General features: G+C 39.5%; 1 protein-coding gene across 1 annotated transcript in view; it reads right to left on the reverse strand.

The window, feature by feature from the left end:
• Positions 1–995: 995 nt before the first annotated feature.
• BRD10 (bromodomain containing 10) overlaps positions 996–21,856 on the reverse strand; it is a gene marked incomplete at its 5' end in the record, with an annotated part of 54,259 nt that continues 33,398 nt past the window's right edge. The window contains 3 exons of the mRNA XM_084277880.1: positions 996–5,046; positions 6,920–7,104; positions 10,752–10,867. Coding sequence (XP_084134006.1) covers positions 1,457–5,046; positions 6,920–7,104; positions 10,752–10,867 — 3,891 coding nt within the window. The 3' untranslated portion in view covers positions 996–1,456. The remainder of the gene's footprint in view (positions 5,047–6,919; positions 7,105–10,751; positions 10,868–21,856) is intronic.

A 21,856-nucleotide genomic window follows, 5' to 3' on the forward strand; every position in this document is an offset into this window, starting at 1 on the left:
TAAGACTACATCTTACAAGCAACTAACAGACTTGCACTTCAGATTTTTAAACACTTCTAAAATCACCATGTTCCATAAAATAAGAGCTGCTAGATGAGCACCTTTTCTTTATATGCTCTTTCTTAGAAGATAGCAAAAAACTTCATTTCCATGAACACTACAGCAGGCACCTGTGAATTCAGCTGATCTGCAGAAAATAACCCCAGGTTTTTATCAGATCAAAAGCCAACAAATATTGAATACACTACATAAAAAGGGAAGGTTTATGTAATACGGGAATTATTCCCATTCAAAGCCCTAATAAAGTTTCCTTTAATACTGTGATGCTTTAGGACTGTCCTTACAGACAGATCAATTAAAAGGTAAAGAAAAAAAAATCCAGATCCAGAAAGCATGACCCATGAAAAAACAGGGTAGCTCATTACAGCTAGACAGAAAACTTAAGAGTGACCCTGTTACAGTCACCACACACGTGGAACTGCATACAAGGCTTTAAAAAGAAAATAATGAACTGTTCAACAGACCTACAAGCTTTATGGCAAAGCATGCTAGTCCTGAACCAGTGCGACTCAGAACGGTAGCTGGAAAACCATTTCTAGCCTTGCCACATCAGTTTAGGCAATATAACGAAACATTTATTAAGACTGGATAACATATAGTTTATCCTGCCCTGCATCAGGAGGATCACCAAGATAGCCTCCCTTCCAACTCCTGTCAAACCATGTGAAACATAAACGGCAAAGAGCAGCAGAAGAGAGTAACTAAAATCTTTCCAGTACATGCTAAAAGCTGAGGTGCGTTTGCATTAAGTAGGAAGATGTATGATGCAACAGATACAAACATTTTTAAACTACTGCCAACACAAAGCAGTACAGCAACTTGATTTATTATATGCAGATTCTTCTGCATTGTTGCTAAACAGTACACTGGTCCAAAGTTACTAAAATACTTAAAAAACTATACATTATGTAAACAAAACATAAATAAGACAACATAGTTCTTTGTACACATAGTTTAGTACAGATTGTTAGGAATTAATGAATATGTACAATTCTATACCATAGATTGCATTTTTACAATGCATAAATAATTTTTTTACAGAAACAAATAAAAAATAAATTTGACAAATAAAAAGAAGTCATAAACACACTGGCAAACAGTCCATACTGTAAGATGGGACATGTGCAAAAGGCTAGATTTCTCCAAACTAAAATGTTTAATGAACTCATTGGTCATTTTTGACCTTTTTAGTAAAGAACTCTCTGAAAAATTCTGACAAACTATGTATTTTTTTCTTCCTCCTAAGACTCAAAGCTAAACAGGAAATAAATGTAATATTAAGTAATTCTGAGTAAAATTAACTATTTCAAACAATGTAAGAAATTATTCAACAGTTACGGCTTCCAAAGTCAGAAGAATGCCCAAAAAATTTCAAAGTGGCTCGTTTGTGGTAAATTCAGGATGCAGCTTTGTCAGGTTTATCAAGGCAAGATGACTGAGATGCAGGGAAGACAGCAGTAGGATTTCTGCTTGTGGACGCAGCAGGAGGCAGTGATGAGGACAGGGAAGAAGCTTTTGATGCTGGAGTATTTATAGCATTCAAAATGGCTCCTTCTGGACTGACCAACAGTTTTTTGATAGAAGTGTCTAAGTGAAACACTGAAGTATTGCTTGCTGAATGAGAGTTCGGAGGATGAGTGGAAGAAACCACAGATGATGTAGTAGCTGTAACGTTAACGGGAGATTTGATCACTGAAGACACAGACAGCCTCTCTGCAGACACTGGAGTACAAGAGCTAGCTGAAGTGCTAAGTACCTGGGGAGTTGCGTGTACGATGGGTAACGCATCTGCAGACCCAAAAGAGTTCACAATTTTTGTAGAGCTTTTCAAAGGATGTTTTGGTATTTGCCAACTTAATGAATTACTTGGTGCTAGCACGATTTTCGAGGTTATTGGATTTACAATTGCTACACCTTGAGCCTCTTGACCAAGGTTAATAGTTAAAGGAGTAGTCTGTTTTGTATTAGAAGACAGAAGAAGAACATGGCTGCCAGCTCCAAGGCCTTGTGGGGGAACAACAAAACAAGTACCATTGATCATTATCTGAGTTCCAGGTGCTAAAGGCATAGAGGTGTTAATGACTATTTTCTGTTGAATGCAAGGTTCATTCAACTGACCTCCTGCCTTGCTTGTTACAGATGACGCTCCACCTGTCCGAAGGGTAGAAGCAGAGGTGTAAGCATGACACTGTTTCTCTGTATGGGGAGGCACCTGCTGGCACTGTAGGGGAGAAAAACTGGGAAAACTATTGACTTTACCTGTGTTTGGTGATGTAGAGGGCAACACGCTCTGAGGTTTGTGAATACCTGTGTTACTAGGGATAGCAGCTGGAACTCCTGATGGTTGAAATTGAAGCAGTGTGGGCAGTTGGCTTTTTGGTACTGGAGGAGCTGGAACTGCTGCCAACTGAGGAAGTGTATGCAACACTTTGTGGGGGGTGGCTCCTGATCCAGGCAAGCTAATAACTGGAAACTGCAAAGCAGACACTAAGTTTTGGGGTGACAGTGTTGGCTGTGCTGTTGAAATCAGCACAGATGATGCAAGATGTCCTGTTTTCACAGTTGACATACCCACAGTATTTCCAATATTTGATGTGCACAGTCGATTACCCAGAATTGGCCTTATTCTTGAGAGATCATTTCCACCAATCAAGACAGTGGGACGTGTCCCAGAAGTGGTGCCACTTGACGTTACTGAAGCAGATTCTATACATGTGTTTGCTGTTGTTGCTGTACAGGCATTCTCAGCTTTTGCTGCCACACATATGGACTCACTGACTGACACAGCACTCTGACTCACAAAGCTCTGAACAGGAACTAAAGTACCACTGCTTGTCAAAGATAGTGCCAAGCCCACGGTTTTTTTGTCTTCTCCCTTAGAAATGGCAGAGTGCAATATATTAACTGGCAGAGGCCGCTGTGCTTTGCCTTTGGTATTTACAATGGTTTGACCTATATTTAGTCCAATTTTCACCTCTTTCACTTGAGCAATAGTTGGTGATGAATTTATTCTTATTGGTGCTCCTACTGTAGATGGGATCAGAACCAGCTGCGGTGGCTCTTTGGCACTAACAAAGGTCTTGCTTAGGGAAGATGGAAGGTTGGTGGTTGATGGGCCATTGGCAATTTGTGTGTTAATGAAAACCAACTTCTGGGCATTAACAGCAGTGGATGCTGGAGAGGGTATAATGCTGACTCCTGATGCTCCACAGGGTGACAAAATAGGTGGATTTGTGACTAATGTAAGTTTTTGGACTGGAGTACCACTAATTAAATCTCCATTCACTGCTGAATTAGGCTCAGATTGTATAACAGAATTTGTTTTAGTTTTAGTATCACCTTGTTGCTGCATAGAAGAATTTGGAGTTACGATAGTGTTAATTTGCCCAATGCTACTCACACTAACAGGACTGCTTGGAGTTGCTGATATTGCATTGCTAGTCAATGAAATGGAAGATAAAGAAGCAGAGGACACACAGCAGGAGTTCTCCATTACTTTACCCAAAGTGGCCCCAACAGCAGGCTGCTGTAATGTGAATTTGATATTTTTCTCTATTGTCTGGGTAAGATCAGATGGAAAAGCTGGAATGTTAACAGAAGAAGCTGTTGAGGGGGCAAATCGAGAAAGAGATGGTTGTCCAGTATGAGGGAGACCAGACGTGGCTGTTGCTACAGATGGAAGAGTAGAGCATGTGAATGCTGTGGTTTTTGGCACAAGAAATGCCTGAAGCTGAGGCGCGTAAGTGAAAACTGAACCAGAAGATAAACTACTGGGCGAAACGTGGTCTGGGTTTGTTCGCACTTTCACAATTCCTGTGTTTCCACCACGTGTTGTGACCAGAATAGATTGTGATTCTCTTATACACACTGTCTTCAGCTCCTGCCTAGCTTCAAAGGAGTCAGTTGTCTGCTGTGATGCAGTAGTATGAGAAGCAGAAGTAGTGTTTGTAGAGCCACTTAATGCTGTTGATGATATCACAGACTGGTTAGTTGTGGAAAGAGCAGGTGAAGTCAAAGACACAGGGAATGTGGTAGTTGAAACTGTAGTCTTGATTTTGTCAGTTTCTGTTTGGCTCACCTTAACTGTTGATGATACGTTACCTGCTGAAGTTGCAGCAGGCAATGGCTGTTTAGTGTTCATGTGGGTAATATTCTTGTTAAAAGTTGTACTAGGTGACTGAGTGGTAGTATTTGCAGGACCTGTTACCAGAACAGGTGTTAAAGAAACACTGACATTTGATATTTCTGGTAGAGTTGGACAGTGCAGCTCAGATGATTTTTGTTGTAGTGACTGAATGTCCTTGGAAACAATTTTTCCTTCTTTCTGCTGAATAAGAAGATTCTTAGGTAAAATAATAACTTGTTGCATGACTTTTTCTCCAGTTTTAGGGTCAATCACAGGTTGCATTTGCATTTTCACAGGACTGTTGTGAAGGTCTATTGGTACACAGTGTCCATTTGGCATTTTGTATACCATTTGCAAAGGAGTCTTTGAACTGGTCTGGCAGGGCAATGCTGGTTTTATCAGTGGTGATTCCAAAGGTGGTAAGACTGGCTTTTCAGAAGCAGATACATTTATGCCTTGGGGAGGTGACAGTTGATTTGTTAAGGTCACTTTGTTCCCAGTATTCTTGGCAAGCAAGGCCTGGATGGGTTTGGTCCCTTTCAAAAAGTTTGAAACTGATGTTGCAGGATCTGTCACGGAAAACGAATCTAGAGTTGACCCTTCCACGTGTTTCACCTCTGTGACAAGACTGTCTGGTTGCAGGCTATTTTCTGAACCAGGCACAACAGTCTCGTTAGTGCTCAGTTTAGCCTTCTTCCTTGGTGAAAGCTCATTAGTGCTTTGATCCAGACAAATATTTTGCTTGGACTGTCGTTTAACACATTTGGGCAGTGTCTTCTGTATTTCTTTAGAAATTGATTCCTTTTTCAGAATTCTGTTTTTTCCTGCAGGTAAATTCATCTCTAATAATTTCATTTCATCTGCAAGGATATTGAAACAGAAAATGTGTTTTACATATTTGCAAGTGATACCTCTGTATAACAATTTTACAATGTCTAGCTAAATGCAACAAGCTAGTTTGCAAGGCCTGCTCCTTTAAAGGCATCTGGCCAAGGAATCATAGAATCATAGAATTGTAGGGGTTGGAAGGGACCTCAAGAGATCAGGACCTTTTTCAATGCATAAATGGGGTAATAAGGAAAGGAGGAAGCCATAAACAAGAAAATACAGGGACAGTAAACATGAACATGAGTGAACCAGTAGAGCTATAAACCCATGAAGGGATGTGCAGAAGAAGGGGGAGCTGCAACAACAGATCAGGAGGTCACAACTGGTGTGCCTGGTGCCAGCTGAGGAGTGTCCCACCCCAAATCCAGCCTGGATGTGGGCAATGTGTGTTCATTCAATGGCAAACTTCAAGCTGGACTAGTCAGTAAGCAGTGGGGCCTAGGGTCTGGGCTGGCAATTCGTGCAGACTTGTGACTGTGCGGTGCCTGTGCAACAAGGGTGTGAGAGCCACAGGCTGCATACCGAGCATTGAGCTGGACAAGTCAGCATGCAGGAGACACATGAAGTAGGTAGGAGGGCCCAGGAAGTCCCTTCCAACCCCTACAATTGTGGCTCTGCAATTCTGTGATGCAGGCAGGGGTGCTGAGTGGACAGAGGGGCTGTGCATTGAGGTTTTAGCAAGGTTCTGGCACTGCTGGGCTGCAGGCACAGTCTGTGAGGAGAGGCCAGGTACCAGACACAGCTGGTTCCAAAACAAATCCACTGCAGAACATGGCTGAGCCTGTTGGCCAAGGTGGTGATGCTTCATGGAAAATGCTGTGCAGAAGAGCATGACAGAGAAGAGTGAAGAAAAAATGTAGATGAAAACAACCCTGTAGGCACCAAACGTCAGTGAAAGCAGGAAGAGAGGTGCTAAAGGCTCAGAAATGGATTCCCCTGCAATCCATAAAGACCATGGTGAAGAAGCAGGTTGACTCCCTCCCATAGAAGACCATGCTGGACCCCTTCAAAAACCTCATTCCACAGCACATGAATATGCCCAGAAGAAAGCTGCAGCCCATGGAGAGCCCATGCTGGAGCAGGCTTCTGACTGGAACTGTGGCTTATGGGGGATCCACACTGGAGCAGTCCTATCTTGAAGGACTCTAGCCTGTGGAGAGAACCCATGCTGGAGCAGTTTGTGAAGGACTGCATCCCATGGGAGGGAGCCAGACTGGAGCAGGGCAAAAACTGAGGAAAGAAAAGCAAAATTTTCTGGAACTGACCTCAACCCCCAATCCCCACATTCCCTGTGCCACTGGAGAGGGGAGGAGGTAGAAGAATGTGGAGATGAGTGGAGGCAATGGAGATGCAGAAGATGTTTCAGTTTGTGTCTTCTTTTCTTACCATCATATTCTAATTTTAATTGGCAATAAATCAAATTCATTTTCCCAAAATTAATCTGTTTTGCCTGTGACAGTAACTGTTGAGTGATCTCCCTGTCTGTAGCTTGACTAATGATCTTTCCCATCTTACCTTCTCTTCCTGTTCTATTAAGGAAGGAGAGTGACAGAACAGCTTTGTGGGCATCTGGCAGCCAGCCAAAGCCAGCCCACCGTAAGTGTAAATTCTGAGCTGGTCTGCTATGTTATTACATAAGTAGTCAAGCACAGAAGTGGCAAAAATCTTGGTCAACTCTGCCCCCTTCTAGTCCACACCTGTCAGGCATACATCACAAGCTATTATCACAGTAGTAGTAAAGGTAAAAAGTAGGACACAAGCTCACATGGAAAAATTAAGCTCCTGAATCAACATGATTCAGCTCCTGAAGCAAGTTCAAGCTATCAGATTCCAGTAAATGCTTACCATTGTCTGGGGGATCTTCTTTGGGAACTTCCACATGTTCTGAAGACTCTGAAGATTTACTGCATACTGCAAAAGAATCTTTGCCAGAATCAACTTCACTTTCATCATTGCTCCACAATTCTCTGGTAAATTTATCATGGTCTGGATGTCTTTTAAAGTCATCATAATCCTTCTTCAACCTAGACCTTGAAAATAAGAAAATTAACTTTAGTAAAGAACCACAGTTTTAGTAACATTTTTTAATTTGTCTTTACTGCAATTGAAGTTGTTGGTGCCTGTGCCCTTTAAAAAAGTTCAGGGTATGTCTCTCTACAAGCCTCTGAAAGCTAGAAATCGTGAAGTGACAATCCCGTCCTTCACCAAGACTGAATTCTATGTCATTAAGTCCTCTAATAGTAGGTAAAAAAGACTGAGTCAAATATGACCATCACTGTTTTACTGAACTTATCTTCTGTTTCTTCCGTCATCATGCATTGAAACAAATGTAACCTGTATTGACTTGAACATTAAATGTAGCAACTCTACTCTTTCCCCTGAAGGCAACCATAACTAGAGAAGTAATTCTGCTTGTCCCTAAATGTCTCACGCTTCTGGCCCAGCTTTGAGACTGTATGGTAACTTTCTCCTTTTAAGAGAACTTTCTTATATCTGGGCCACTGGAACAGCTGCCACTGTTGTTTCCATAGGTTCATATTCCACTAAAGAATGTGCATATGGTGGAAATATGTAGCAGCTTCACTCATCTGAACACAATTCAGAAACACATCTGCTTATCCGGATACACCTACTTGCCTATGTAGGTCCATTTTCCCTTTCTCTAAACCACTGTTTAGATAAGACCTAGGGGCTATCTTAGTGTACAAATACAGCAATCTACATAATTCCCCAGGTGGGAACCAACACTGTATCAAGGAGGGTTATTTAGAAAATTAGTAAGTACTGGTTCTAGACCCTAGTCTGGATCTAACCCTTATGACAGCAAGAATAGCAACTTAATTTACCCCATTCTTATGCATTAAAGTAACAGCTGTTTGCATTGAGTACAGAAATGGTCAGCTGCTCCCTAACAGATGGAAAGGGAGGAGCCAAGGATGATGTTACAGCTGGCAGGGCATGAACCTCAACAGCAAGGATACCATCCCACCACCTCTGAATAAGGGAGCAGAGTAAGGCCATTCGGTGGTAACTTTGCAAGAGCCCAATCAACAGGCAAGTTCCTGGTGCTGAGGCAGGTCTAAGGTTGGGCTGGGAAGTCAATTCACAGGTTCATATCAGGTCTTGTGATGCCTGCTAAGGTCAGGACCTAGTTGAGTGACTTCTGAGCAGGTCCACAGTGATAATGCAGGTCCAAGGTCAGTCTGAGGGTCAGTCCAGATCATGGGTCCAGGACCCATGACCAAGCAGAGTAACTGCTGTAGTTTAGCTGAAAACCGGCATTCCCATGGCAGAGACTGAAGGCTGCAGAATGACCTGAAGTAGGGAACCTGGGCCTATGAGTAGGTGATATGCCTCAGGACCCAGGTGAGGCTGGTCAGGGTCAGTAAGACCTAATAGTTTACTTGCAGCTTTGACACTCTCACTGTGAGAAGACAACCTCAAAGTCTGTATGAAGATGTAGCATGAATGACACTTCAACTCTGTCACTAGGATTTTCCCCTTGAAATCTAGGTGTGGAAGAACCATGGAAAGACCCTAGGGAACCACCACTGTACTAAGGCTTCAGGGTTGGAATTTCCCTCTTTTCTTTTGAGGAACTTCTGCTGTAGGGTCAGTGAACAAATGTGTCAGAGAGCACAAGTAACCTTTCAAAGAATCAAAGAACCTTTTAAACTGTGCTGTTACTTGAATACTATTCAACATTACACTCTCATAATCTTGAGAAGACCAGAGGACCTTTCAGAAGGAAAAAAAAAAACCTCCAAAAATTGATCAGGGTGCTCCTACTAATTAAAGACAATAAAAGAGGGAAGGAAAACTCCAGACTCTTATTCCATACTGAAGTTTTGCACAGAAGGAGGGAGCTCTGCCCAGCAACTGACAGCCTAGAAGGCCAACATTAATTAGTAAATGTTAGTAGCTGGCTGAGACAACCTATAGACACTGCATCTGCATCTAGCCTTGTGGTGGTGCTGCTGTTTACACCAGCATAAGCAGTCTTTACTCAACTACTTTTTCCCTTTCACATACCTTTCTTCACCACTGTCATTGGTGCTACACTGCTGCCTAGCAGCTGTGTAATGGATCAGATCAAGACATTGATTCAGCATCTCTCCCCATCTCTCTTTCCTCCCTTAATTTGCGAAGATTCTTTTTCATCTGGAGCTGTTCCCTATGTGTCTGTCTAAACACTTATGACACAAAAATACCTAGGATAGCATTGCTGAATAAACTGGTTATAGCCTGAAACATACATACTGAGAAATAGTGTTAAGTTAAAGTGGAGGGTAATTTCTGCTTCTCCAGCTACCAGCACATGTACATGCAAGACGTGAGCCACCCAGTTCCAGACTAAAATTTATTCATACGACTCACACCTCATATACAGTACTTCGGCACACTTTACACAGCAGTTCTTCTTATGTATTCTATAACCACATTTAACAAACAGTAACTAAATACCGGGTACAAAATCATTCCAGAGCATTCCATAGCAGAATTTACATAAAGGTAAAACTGGAAACCCCATATACCAGAAGTGGAAATCCTTTCTAACAGTACTACTATCTGCCACATTTCCAAAAGGAGTCTGAATCACTACAGAGAGGAAAAAAAGTAACAACTAAGGAAAAGTAATATAAACTTCAATAGAAAGGAATAGAAAAAAGAATAAATTGGTCCATTATATAAATCAAGATGTTCAACAGCAATCTAGATTTCCAAATAAGGATTTTAATTCATGCATGATACTAATAAAATGAGCTACTAAAGAACCAACTCTTAGTAGTTCTGTTTAAGGTCTTTACTGCTGTGGTATTATGGGTTTTCTGTCACATAATCTTTTACACTTTCCAGAATTAGTTCAGCACTACATAACTGTGTAAAACAGTCATGTTTTTGACACTCAGTGTTTAAGTAGCTGCCTAACTTTACCTATCCTTTGACACCGAGTTCAAGCTGCTAATCATTACTTACTTTAAAAATGTCTACAAGGCAAAGTTACGATTACAGCAGCAGCTGTATGGCCAAGACAACAACGGCACCATGCTTCAGGATACAGTGACGACAGCAAGTCAATATCCAGGCTCTCTCTAGGATTTATAATCTGAGTAGCATCTTCACTGCTACTAGCACTTGCCCTTCATAGATTTACATCAGTCATCGCTTCACTGGTATTTCTCCTGTGCACCTCATTACAGATGCATTTCCCATTGACAGGGTTACAAAGACCTTAAAACTCTTAAAAATTGCTTTGTGGAGAATTCACTGACAACCAATTTAGGTAGCTTTATACAGCAAGTAGTCTGACAAAATATTGTAAGCAGCCCTAGTCAGGTTTTCCAGATACAGGTTCTCAGCACCTCTTAACCAAATGAACAGTAACAGAAATCCTAGCTGGACTGTGATATAACTATTGATTAGGCATGCTTAAGGATTCTAGAGCATTTCAGAAGAAAAAATACTAGGATATTAAATTCAACTTTATTTAGAGACAGTAAATCTGGAACATAAAGTAAGTCTTCCAACTAAAGCATTGCCAGTGCCTCATTCCTCTCCTCAAAGTATTTTCATTTAATTTATTTGAGAAGCCAACTTACTAGTTAGTTTCTAAAAGGTGAGTTTTGTTCTGTTTTCCAGCCCAGGCACTATTGTTAAAAAAAGAGCAGCTAATTACCTGTTTCTTTGAAATGCTTTCATTAGCTTTGGTTCCCATGGTAATAGTTCGTTAAGCAGTCGTATCAAGGTACCATGCAGTTCCTTTACTGCTTGCTTCCGGTGGTACCATCTTCCCTGCAAACATAAATACATTTATTTATCACTGTATTAGACCTGAATCTTGTTATCTTGTATTACCACTACAATAATCCTGGTATGCTACTAAAGCATATGGGGTAAATACCTGGAAGAAAACATTAGTAAGTTACAGAGTAACATCTACCCTTAACTTAGGGAAGACATGAATACTTTTTTTTTTAAATATACTAAGGAGAGATGTCAGAGTCACAAAAGCAATACCACAAGAATATTCACTTTTTACAGGTCAAACTTAAAACTGAGGCAGAATCCTATGAACATACCATGGTTTAAAATTACTTAAATGAGTATCTAACATAGGTAGCAATCCAGTCAGGTCAGGGAATCCAACCGTGTATGTTCACTTTTAATAGTTGAGAGAAAAACTTTCTACAGAATATCTTACTGTAATCTCATTTAACACAAGTGATATAATTTATATTATTAATTGCAAAAACAATTTACTACAGTTTGGAGAGACAAAACCCACAGAGTTTTTACATTACATGTTAGTCGTTTAAGTTCTTAAGGTTTTTTTAAAGCAAAATTGTAATTTCTGAAGTAACAGATTGCAAGTATGCAGCAGAGACTAGTTTTCCAACAAAAAAGCTTTAAGCTTTCAAGTAAAAGGTGTAATTAAAAATGGTTTTCTTTTCCAAAGTGATAGATGTAATCTTATGATTACATGAAGAATTCAAATTTTAATAAATCTAGAAAGGCTGAGTGAGACGAAAATACACTGGGATATTACAATAATGTTTATATACCATGGTGGCCATACTGTTGCAGAACTTACCACTCTTAGATACCACACAAAGGAATTTATTCCCAAAACTTTATTCTCTATCTTATTACATAGAAGACTGAACAAATACATATATATACATAAGAGCTACAAAGGGAGATGTGGTATATTCTAGTACTTCTGCCATTCTACTTATTCTGTGCATTTTATGCAAAAAATGATTTGGCAGGATGTAAGAGACTATGGTTCTGCAAGAAGAAGAGGCAAGACTTGAGAACTTATTTATTTCATATACGTATTTAGCTTTTGATAGAGTTCATATTCTTCACAGCTTTCTGTGGTCCAGCACACCAAGAATTCTAGGGCAGGAAAAAACTGGGTAGAGCTTGACACAGACGTCTTTCAGCAGTCTACAATAAAGATGATTTTTCTATGGACTACAGAATAATATATTTCTACACATTTCAGCAGCTCCACAAGTACAAGATCAGTCAGGCTGAATGCTTGCCTGAAGACCAGGAGTCTATTTTTCATAGAGAATAATTTACACGTTACATAATAAAATGAGTAGGTACTCCTTCATTCTTTAATTGAAATTACAAAAGCAGAGATCTTAAGTAGGAAATGATGCCACATTACCACACAATGGTTAGTCTGGAGCACACAGACAAGCCAGCAAACTGTACTCTAATTTCATTCATTGTGGCCATATTTGTGCATGCAAATTTATTTATGTACTTCAGCATTCAACCTGGCACTGAACACTGCAACAGAAAACAGACTTTTTGTATACTGTACCCTACCAAAGCAGCTGGTGTCACCCCTAATGTTAGCAGTCAGCAGAACTGCTAACTTATGAAACATGCAAACATTTAGGTTTCTTTTAAGATACAAAAAACATTTCACAGAGTCTTAAAAGAATGAATTTGTATATGTAGTATTACTGGATTACACCAAAACAGCAATAGTAAAAAAAATAACCCCACTTCTATCAGGATATAGATGCATTTGATAGAGCAAAGAATGGGAAATGTGAAAACATGGTATTAAAAAGATATTAAAAATTACTAGAGTAAAATAATAGAAGATATTATTAATTTTTGAGACATATTTATAAAAAGGCTAAGATCTTAAAGCAGAAGAGTAATTATCAGCCAGGTAAGTATTATCTGACTGCTGAGTAAACTTTGAAGTGATTAACTATATCATATATTGAATAGCCAGACACAAGTGTAAGGCTTAGTCAAGAGCAGACTTAAGACCTTACTGCCCTCATTAACACCTTTAAGAAATATGAATCAGTTTTCTCCTTGCTTACAAAAATGAACAAAAAAAGAATTCCCTGCCCCTTCCAAATTCTAGAGCTAGTTTTAACAAAATAGTATCTTCTGGATATAATACCTTGTAAATGCCACACGTACGTCAAAGCAATGTTAATGCAAATATTACAGCAACATAATTAAAAAAGGTAAAGTAAAGATTTCCCTATACCCCAACTACTCTTCTTTTTTTTACCGGTTTTTAGGACTTGACATTAAACCTGTTAGTGGAAACACAAATTTAAGTCATGAGAACAGTTCTCTTTCCTCATTAACAGTAAGTACACAAAACAAATATGGGCCAAAAAAGACATTTAAAAAATATAAATCCTTATCTTTTAAATTACTGTGGTTCAGTTGCTTTTCTGTGCAAACATGTAAGACTTCTGCAAAGCCCAGATGTTACAGAAATGACCTGTTAGTCCTTAAATATTAAAACAGTAAGAAGTGATATTAGAAAAGTCCATAACCTTAAGACACATCAGTACAAAATGTAGCATTACCATACCTATGCAATTTAATTCCCTAACACATTCTTATGTTTCTTTCCAAGGGGGGAAAAAAAAAAACCCAAATCACTAAATTGATAAAGCTACGACTTAACTCCTTACTTCAACATTACAGAGCTGCCTACTAATTTCTATGTGTAATAAATTATCCTTTCAAAATATCAGTGTAGTTCTCTCAGTAATACCAAATGTTATAATGTAGGAGAACTGGTACAGACTGTAGTTTTAGGAGGTTCAGGCCAGGCCTTAGAAGGTAAATTTTAATCCAAAACATACAGCATTAGAACAGGTTGCACAGAGAAGCTGTTGAATCTCCGTTTTTTCTTATTTTCAGAATTTGGCTAGTCAGGTCATATATTACCTAATGCAGAACTGACAAGAGTCCTTCTTCAGGGTGGGGGGATGTTCAAATGTCCCTTTCAACCACTGACTGCAGGGTTCCTTATCATGAAAGACAAAAGCATCTTGATTATGACCTGATGTGTTACAAGATTAACAAATAAATGGAATGGAGTGGTTTAGTGGAACAGCAAGGTTAGTAAGAGTGCAGCCCCTTAGTTCAACAATGGGCTCTCATCAACAAGAGGTCTGTAGAAATGGGAGACCCTGATGCATTGCCCTGCGATGTTAATGAAAACAAGCAGGAATTTATTAGTACACAGTAACTAAAATTATCTAACTGCACCACCACAAGACAGTACTTCAGAGGTAAAAACATTCTATTGCTCAAGTACTTAGTCTGAATAGAAGTATGAAGAAACAGATTCCCTTCAATTCAGAGCTAATTCTAAATTTGACAAGAGTCTGCATTCCTAGCTGATTATTTAAATAGAAACATCCAGTGCCTAACTTGGTTGTGTTCTAAGTTATCATAGAATGGTCTGGGTTGGAAGGGACCCCAAGGATCATAGAGCTCCAACCGCCCTGCCACAGGCTGGGACACCAACCTCTAGGCCTCGATCTACACAAGGTTGCCCAGGGCCCCATCCAACCTGGCCTTGAACACTTCCAGAGATGGGGCATCCACCACCTCTCAGAGCAGCCTGTTCCAGCACCTCACCAAGCTCTCTGTAAAAAAACTTCCCCCTAATATCTAAACAAAACCTTCCCTCCTTTACTTTTAATCAATTCCCCCTTGTCCTGCCATTGTCTACCTGTTTTAGAAGTTGATTCCCCTCCTGTTTGTATGTTCCCTTCAGGTACAGGGAGGCTGCAATGAGGTCCCCCGCAGCCTTCTCTCCTCCAGGCTGAACAAGCCCAGCTCCCTCAGCCTCTCTTCGTAGGAGAGGTGCTTCAGCCCTCTAATCATCCTTGTGGCCCTTCTCTGAAGCCTCTCCAACAGTTCTGCATCTTTCTTGTATTGCGGCCCCCAGACCTGGACACAGTACTCCAGATGGGGCCTCCCGAGGGCAGAGTAGAGAGGGACAATCACGTCCCTGTCCCTGCTGACCACCCCTCTTCTAATGTAGCCCAGGATACCATTGGCCTTGCGAGCTGCAAGAGCACACTACTGGCTCATGTTAAGTTTCTCATGAACCAGAATTCCTTCTCATCAGGGCTACTCTCCAGGAGTTCTTCTCCCAGTCTGTATCTGTGTCTGGGATTCTTCTCGCCCAAGTGCAAGACCTTACACTTGGCAGTGTTGAACCTCATTAGGTTCCCCCGGGCCCATCTTTCCAGCCTGTCAAGGTCCCTCTGGATGGCTTCCTTTCCTTCTGTTGTGTCAACCACACCACTCAGCTTGGTGTCATCCACAAACTTGCTGAGGCCGCACTCAATTCCATCATCGATTTCACTGATAAAGATGTTAATGAGCACCGGTCCCAAGACAGACCCCTGGGGGACCCTGCCTGTCACCAGACTCCACCTGGCCATAGACCCATTGACCACCACCCTTTGTCTACGTTTTGTCAACCAGTTTCTTATCCACTGGATGGTCCACCCTTCAAATCCACTTCTCTCCAACTTAGAGATAAGGATGTGGTGGGGGACTGTGTCAAAGGTCTTGCACAAGTCCAGGTAGATGACATCGGTCACCTTCCCTTTACCTACTGATGCCGTCACTCCATCACAGAAGGTCACCAGATCGGTAAGGCACGACCTTCCCTTGGTGAAGCCATGCTGGCTGTCCCAGATCACCCCCTCATCCCTCATGTACTCCAATATGTCATCCAGGAGGATCTGTTCCATGATCTTCCCAGGCACAGAGGTGAGGCTCACTGGCCTGTAATTCCCTGGGTCTTCCTCGCTCCCTTTCTTATAAATGGGAGTGACGTGACCTTTTTTACAGCCCCTGGGGACCTCGCCCAACAGCCATGACTTATGTTCTTATGTAGTCTGCAATTCACATTCCCAGTACCACTTCTTGGATCTGACTTCTAGTTACTATCTTGTTCCAGGTAGTGACAAACAAAACACTATTTTCTTCTGGGACACACAAGGTAAGGCATTAACAACAGAACAAAAGAGGAAAACATCCTAGGCAAACAACAAGTATAAAATGTGGCTTCCAGCTGTGTTAAGATACAAGAAAATTTTAAAAATGAAACCACAATAAAACTGCATTTTAGAAATGTGCTGAATGTTCCCATATAAACATAGAGAGGCATTCAACACATTCTCAACTGAAAACTTACCTTTTAGAATAAGGTTTCTGACATCCAGAGCAGCCAGGAAATGCTGACTCCACTCTCCGTGATGCCCCAACATACGCTATTCTGGCATATTCATCATGGAACCCCAAAGCAGACTGGAGCCAGGATATGGATATCTGGGGTAAGGACTGAACCCTTATAGGGGAGTTTGTGGTTTGTTTTTTAAACACACACACACAACCACAATATTACGCAGTTTTATAAGATTTTCTTTAATCTTTACTTAATATCCCATGAACATAAAATAAAGAAAATTAGAAATCTTATAAAACCACGCAATATTGTTAAAAGGGGTGGTGGTGGAAGGAGAAAACTTACCTAACCCTTAAAATAGGCCTGCTCCATTCTGCAACGGGGTTCTGTGGTATGTGTGACATCACCAGTCTAGTGTTTTCTAGTGATGTCACACAGAGAGGGAGTTGGTGATCTGCAGCTGCTTTGGACATCAGATACCTAAAGAAAAGAGATTGATAACTTCTTCAATTCAGACATGGATTGATATTGAATGTTCTTGTTAACCAATATAGGGGCCAAATACTAGAATGTCAGCCACTTACTTCAATGACCATTTTGACTGTGTAAGAATGCATGGTGAGATTATGTATTCAGAATACACAAACTCATCTATAATTTAAAGTGTTTTCATTTAGAAAATATGTTGTAATCTACTACAGTTAAAGTTCCTGAAAGTCGGTATCTTGTATTTTACCTTCAGCAATGTCATGCGGAATATTATACATATCTATCAACAGCAAACCTCTGATCTTATTTCAAGACTGGGACTGAATATATTCAGGATGAATGACTCATGACATCTCAATAAATTTTATCTTAGAGCATTTACTGGCAACTTATGAAAAGGTATCTTATATCAGCCCTCAAACTTTTTTTAAAGAACTCAGCTTGCACTTCCACGACCTAGATATCTGATTCCAAGAAGCTATATCTGAAAATGGTATCCCATACTCTCTTATTAAACACTGCAAATGAAGTTAAAGGAAAAAAAACCCTAATGAATTTCTTACTGCTGCTCATGTCTTTATCTCACAATTAAGTTCATTGCTATGAAATTACTTCATTCAGACATTTAGACACATGTTCTAATCTTCTTTAGGCAAAATTACTACATGATCATTGTGTTGATTAATCTACCATATTTATTTTAAAGGTACAAACTACAAAAACACAGGAGAAATTTTATCAGTATGTTCTTACTATCTTCTTGAGCCTAACTCAGAAGAGTTTAATTATCCAGCATTGAACTTTCGTATTTTACACTTTTTTGGAAGAACTTCAAAATATTAACTAACTTACACTTCTGTAACTCAGAAGAAACTGGATGTATCCAGTATCTTTTAAAACTATTTACAGAACACCTGTCTCTCTTAACCTGTTATTATTGTTACTTTTCTCCCTTTCTTATAGATGAATTTTGCATCTTCTTAACTTTGGATATACAAGTATTTATTCTTCAGCAGCTTATCTAAAAAACAGCTCTTTTGTTATAACTCTGCTGTCAAGAATGCCCTGAATAAGTTTTCTAAATAATCTACTAACTGAACAAAACCCTAAGCACTCTGAAATGTTATGAATATACAGCAGCATCTCTATGACAAAAATGTTCCAAATTAAATGTGTGTGAGTACACATTCACACCTTTGATGCAGAATCCACACTTTTCTAACTGTACAAGGTACATGGTAAGACTGGTTTAAGGAGAGCTTCTCATAAAACATATATTGGAGGGCTAGATATGAAAGAAAAGCCATGAAAGATCATAAGAAGCTAACAGAAACTAGTTGTGAAAAAATTAGACAGTATAGACAGAAAAAGATACTGGAGGAGCTAAGAACTGAAGACGAGGACAAACATTTAAAGGCTAGTGAGACAAGCAGAAGACAGAAATACCAGAACTGGGAAAAAAAGTCATTATTATGGACAAAGTTTTAAAATGTGAAGACTAAACTTGGCTTCATTCATCCATATTGTAAAACTAAACAGCTGCTTGACAATTAAAAAGCTGTTTGGATTTACGGAACATCCGCATGCTCAATCTCTCCTCAGAAGTACAGGAAACTGCACGGATGTAAATGTGTAAATTTCAGTCTCCACATTTTGTGCTCGTAACTGTTTTTAAAGGATGCAGGCAAGTCACAGAAAGTAATACCAGGCTCTTTGGAAGAATGAAAAAAGAATGTGTTTGATGCATTACAGACAGAGATGCATAGTGACACAGAAGCTCAGCTTAAATCAAAAGAAAATGTTTCAGCTGCAAGGCTTCAAGCAGGTCTACTAAAATTCTGTTAACCTAAACATTTATTGGAATAAGGATCTCAATCTGCAGTTTAAACCTGCAAATGTGTGCACAAACACAGATTTCTCAGACTACAATTATTCATTTGCATGTAAAAGTGAAAACAAGTACAACTAAAAACTCCTTACATGCAAAAGCCTCAAGTGTGGTACACGTCTCTCAGAAGGGGAGGAAGAAGCCAATAGAAGAGACAAATGGGGAGAAGGAAATTTGTCTCCTTCTGAAAAGTAAGATTTAACCCAATAGTTTCCACTGGGATATCTGAGTATTTGAATTTCTAAATATTTGTGACCTGAACCATGGGTATTTGAGCTTTCAGGTGCACTCTGTGGGTGATATGGACTCAGAGCTGCAGAAAAACTCAGTTTGCTTTCAGCACTTCTGATTCACCTACTTTAAAAAAAAATATATCCACTCCCAAAACCAGACATGTACATATCCACTCCCAAAACCAGACATGTACATATCCACTCCCAAAACCAGACATGTACATATCCACTCCCAAAACCAGACATGTACATATCCACTCCCAAAACCAGACATGTACAACTGTCTCATTAAAACCTTCAGGAGCAACATTAGAAGATGGCAGAGCCTAAAACCTTTATTAAGGATGTTTGTATCTTTGTAGGTAAATAACATAAGTTAAGAACATCAATGTCTCACAGGCCTCTGCAAAACAATAAATCTTTAATGCATTTTCTCCAAACCCTAATTAGCTGTGAACTTGGCTGGTGTCTTTGACTAAGTAATTCTCCTTCCCCTCACCTTCGTCTGACTTTTCTTTCCCTGTAGAGAGAGTCAGATCTCCTTCTCAGGAAGGTACAGCTCTTTATCCATTTTAACCTTGTCAACTTAACTGTGGGAATCCCGGGTTCCAGCTTCCCTTCTCACTCCCCAGACAGCTATGCACTTACCGATCAGACTTGCAGGGAATGATTCAAGTCCAGTGGTGCTGCCAAAACAAGGTCTTGCATTTCAGTGAACAAGGAAACTTTCAGTATTTATGTTCTCTGCAATACAATCTATGCTTTCACATAATCAAGACGCTGTCTAGAATTAAATGTGCCTGTCAAAACTCAATTTTGAACCCCAAAAGCCCAGAATTCACTTTTTGATCAAAGTATTTGCAGTGATGGCATTTTCACACTACACAGTGGCAAAAAGGTCATAAAAAAAGTTAATCGAGTGACACTATGATATGCAAGAGTTAAATACATACAACTGATTTAAAAAACAGCCTAATTAACACTTTCACATAAAACCCCAAAGACTTCAGATCATGAGAAGGTCATTATCTGAAAGGCAGTAAAGACATTTCCATTCACTCTGCAACCTGACACTGATTTTACCAGACACAAAAGACACCTGGGGAAAAATAGAACCTAAAACGTCAGAAACTGATAGTTCCAACCTTGAGTATCTATCAGGATTGAAGGTGCTACTTTACCATCTCTTTTCATAAAAGAAATTTCATATATGAGACAGAAGTCTTTATGTCATTCTACGTATATTGGTAAAACGCTTCATTGCCACATCTGTTTGTAAAAATTATTTCTTCTTCAATACTGCTACAAGTAGATTTTCAAGCAGAATTAGGATACTTTACATGTCCTGATCTGTTTGTTAATTATAACAAGTTTCTAGGAGCTCACATTCAACTGAAACGCTATGCATACATATACAGCCTAAATTTTCCACAAACATGAAGTAAGAATGCAAAAAACATCTCAATTTTTTTTTTTTTACCAAAATTAAATCAGATCGGTAATTGTCTACTGACAGCTTGGAGCTTCCCCCACGCCTATCTATGTCAGTATTAGTCATAAACCAGACAAATTTTACTAGAATCTAATTCCTGTTAATGTAAATTCTGTTTTTTCTCAATTAATTCCATTTTTAGTCTACTTTTTAGTCAGTGGCTTTAACATGAAGGGATGTCACTTTGCATTTCCTATGGTATGTACAAGAGCCTGACAACATTCTTAGACATTCCTTCGGGAGCGATCCATCCTTTCACTAGACAGTGCACAGAGCGTTAGACCGAAGTCCTTCAAGTCCCCTTTCTGCAGCTCCTGTAGTAAATCTGACTCATTTATTCTCTCCTCTCCCTCTTGAAATGTAGTAGGTGGTAAAGGAGTGAAACTGTTTAATAGCTGAAGGGATAGATTTTTTTTTAAAAGCACCCTTGATTGCAATATAATGTACAACTTCACCTGCCACAAAAAGGCACATTTCTGTCAAAACCAATTCCACTTTCTTTTGTCCCAGATACTCATTCCTGTCCTTACAATGATCCCTCAAACTGTGGCAGGACAGGTATTTGTACAGGTATTTGTGCAATTACACCATAAATTGCACTAGAAAACTGATCTGGGTTACAAACACCTCAGCAAGCAGTAAAAAAGTAGCTAGGTTTATCACCAACTAACTCTGTCACCATGCAGCTGAACAAAGAATTTTGCCACCCTTTCTCATGAGGTGACAGAGAAAATATAAGCTGCCAGAGACACAGAGAGTAGCAACTACTTATTTGGCAGCAGTTCTGGCTTGTGTCAGTTGAAAGCATATGTGGAATTGCAGCCTCACTTTCAGAACCATGGCTAGAATTCAAGAGCAAAGGAGTCTGGCAAGAGAGAATTCTAAGACTAACTTGAACTTCTGTTTGAAATCAAAGAACTGAGGTCAAATTTCATTTTCATCTCTAAGCAGTCATGGCAAGTTTGCACCAAGGCAAATCTCATCATCATTACAACAAACTCACCAGTCATCAACCAAAAGTGTAATACTTTTAAAATGGAAAAATACTACTCAGTTCCAAAAACAATACAGGTGTACAAAATAAACCAGTTCGATTCTGTACTTATCAACCGAACAGTGAAAATCCTTTCCAGAAGGTTTATTATTTCATTGTTGTAGAGAACTACAAGGTTTATTATTTCAGTGTTGTAGCCTACACTTAAAATTACCTCTGGCTTTCCATTACATAACCCTGTTCTAATTTGCTTTTAACTTGCCAAAGAAAACTTGTTTGGGCTAAAAATCTCTCATGACATTGGTTGGCTCAAACGCACGGTTTGAGAGTGTGAGATACTACTGGTCCAGTTACCTACAAAAAAATGCAGCAAAACATTAAGTTTACTTGTGTTAAAGAAGTCTTACAGTTCAGCTTTTTCATTACAGCCCCCAGTACTTCCAAGTTCTGGAGAAGGAATTCCCTTTATGTACTCTAGAATGGTCTTATAGGAAACAAAAGGCAGTTAGGACTAAGAAAAAGTTTATAAATTAACATCTCAATATAAATTAGAGAAGCTGTATTTCTAATATGTGTTAGTATTTAATATCAGTTTTAAAGTTTGCCTTGGGGGTGTCTCTCAGTAGCATGTGCTAACAACTACTAAAACTGGAATTACTGAGTAGGTTAGTCATGAAGAAGAAAGATTCT

The sequence above is a fragment of the Gallinula chloropus genome (assembly GCF_964237585.1).
Source record: "Gallinula chloropus genome assembly, chromosome: Z".
NCBI classification, from domain to species: domain Eukaryota; kingdom Metazoa; phylum Chordata; class Aves; order Gruiformes; family Rallidae; genus Gallinula; species Gallinula chloropus.